Below are 1,720 nucleotides of genomic sequence, written 5' to 3' on the forward strand. Positions count from 1 at the left end.
TTGTGATAAAATTCGTCCTAGTATGGAGGTTGGGTGGTTGCAGGCGAAGGTTATATTGAATGATATGCGCAGACTTCAGATGTGTTTTTACATATTTTAGTATCAAATTGCCACTACTAGTAATTCATTGCTGTTATCTCCGGCCACCCTGGAAATATCAAACAGAAGCGACCCTAAGGCTATACGTATATGTACGTGCAAGGACGACGTCAACACTGGACAGAGACGGTAGGGTGGGGGAAACGTAACTTTTATCCAGATGAACTAAATGCTTTTTCCTTCACACAAGTTAAGCTTTAGTTAGTTCAGAAAGCTTTCGCCAATTTTGACCCCAGTCAAAAGCTATGAGGTCCTGAAACTCAGTACGAGTTGGGCAGAAAATGACTTGCTTAGCACCACCTTGTTAAGATCTTACCAACGTGGTGCTAGCCATAGATTTCTAGACACTGGATGTCGGACGACCGACCACTCGGCTGGTCGTCCGACATCCAGCGTCTAGAAGGTCTAGAAATCTATGTTCTAGCTCACTCAATTTGCGCCCTCCCTGGTCCGAGTTTTAAATGCTCATAACTTTGGAGACAGACGTTCGATTGAGATCAAAACTGACCATAGCTTTCTGAGGCTATAATTGAGTCATCTCATGTAAAAAGAAATGCATTTGATTGATTGGAATTGGAATTATTCATTTTCCCCCAACGCCGTCGCTGTCCAGTGGTGAAGTCGTCCGTGGGACGTGCAACCTCAATAAAACGTAAATGTTTGGTCTAGGTTTAACTCCTTATATTTCGACTTACCTTACTGCTGATATCTAAAAAATATGGCTTGAACTATTTATTTTTCCTTAAGGTCTAAGAGAGATTAATGAAACTATCAAATAATTGGTTTATAATTCTTTACTTGTTTTTATTCTACTAAAGGTCTATATATGGACAGGGTTATTGATCCCTTCTTTTTGCTCTTTTTGCACTTTAGGGGTGCAACTAGTTATTTCATCACATTTCCTTGAGCATAGTTTGCCTATCTCCGCTCGTTGGAAGGATTGTTGCATGAGTAACATTTATCCAAACTATCCTCTGAGGTTTCTGGATATCCATTTGGTAAAACTTTGAGAGGCACGATGCACAAACAACCCTTCAAGAATTGTCACGCCCTCCCGCAAATCCCTTTGACGAATTAGAGCCTCTGAGTTCCATTTTTAGAAACCTCTTCATTTTCACTCAACAAACAAAGGCCACACACAATTTACCAACTGAGCCTTTCAAGGGGATCGATAACTCTTAAGTGCACCATGATCAAGATTCAGGGTACCTTACTAATGTTTGCCAGCACGGGAACCTTTGTACCAAATATCGTGCGGATGGAGCCTCCGAGCTCTTTCTTACCTGTTGCGATTGTGGAGCACGAAAATTGCATGCTTCTCGTTCTTCTTTCTTTTTAGGGCATTATTTGGGATCGAGGTCGATGAGGTCGTCTTTGGGATCACGGAATCTTTAGCGTTCCATGACGAAACAAATCACTTGAAAGCCATTGTTGTGGATGGTTGAGGTCATTGGTTCATAAGCTTGTTGAGTAGTATTGTATATTGTTTCCACCACTTCGACACAACCTTACGTGCATTATTAGAGTGTAGGTTGTAAGAAATAAAACCACACGAAAAAGACCAAAGCACAAAATGAAAAGTGGAGAAATTGACTGGCGATAAGTAACAACGAAAAACGTT

At 41.0% G+C, this 1,720-nt stretch overlaps 1 protein-coding gene across 1 annotated transcript in view; it reads right to left on the reverse strand.

The window, feature by feature from the left end:
- LOC131883513 (Krueppel-like factor 14) overlaps positions 1–1,428 on the reverse strand; it is an 11,281-nt gene extending 9,853 nt beyond the window's left edge. Inside the window, exon 1 of the mRNA XM_059230999.1 lies at positions 1,383–1,428. Coding sequence (XP_059086982.1) covers positions 1,383–1,413 — 31 coding nt within the window. The 5' untranslated portion in view covers positions 1,414–1,428. The remainder of the gene's footprint in view (positions 1–1,382) is intronic.
- Positions 1,429–1,720: the final 292 nt, after the last annotated feature.

The sequence above is a fragment of the Tigriopus californicus genome, chromosome 7, assembly GCF_007210705.1.
Source record: "Tigriopus californicus strain San Diego chromosome 7, Tcal_SD_v2.1, whole genome shotgun sequence".
Taxonomy (NCBI): domain Eukaryota; kingdom Metazoa; phylum Arthropoda; class Copepoda; order Harpacticoida; family Harpacticidae; genus Tigriopus; species Tigriopus californicus.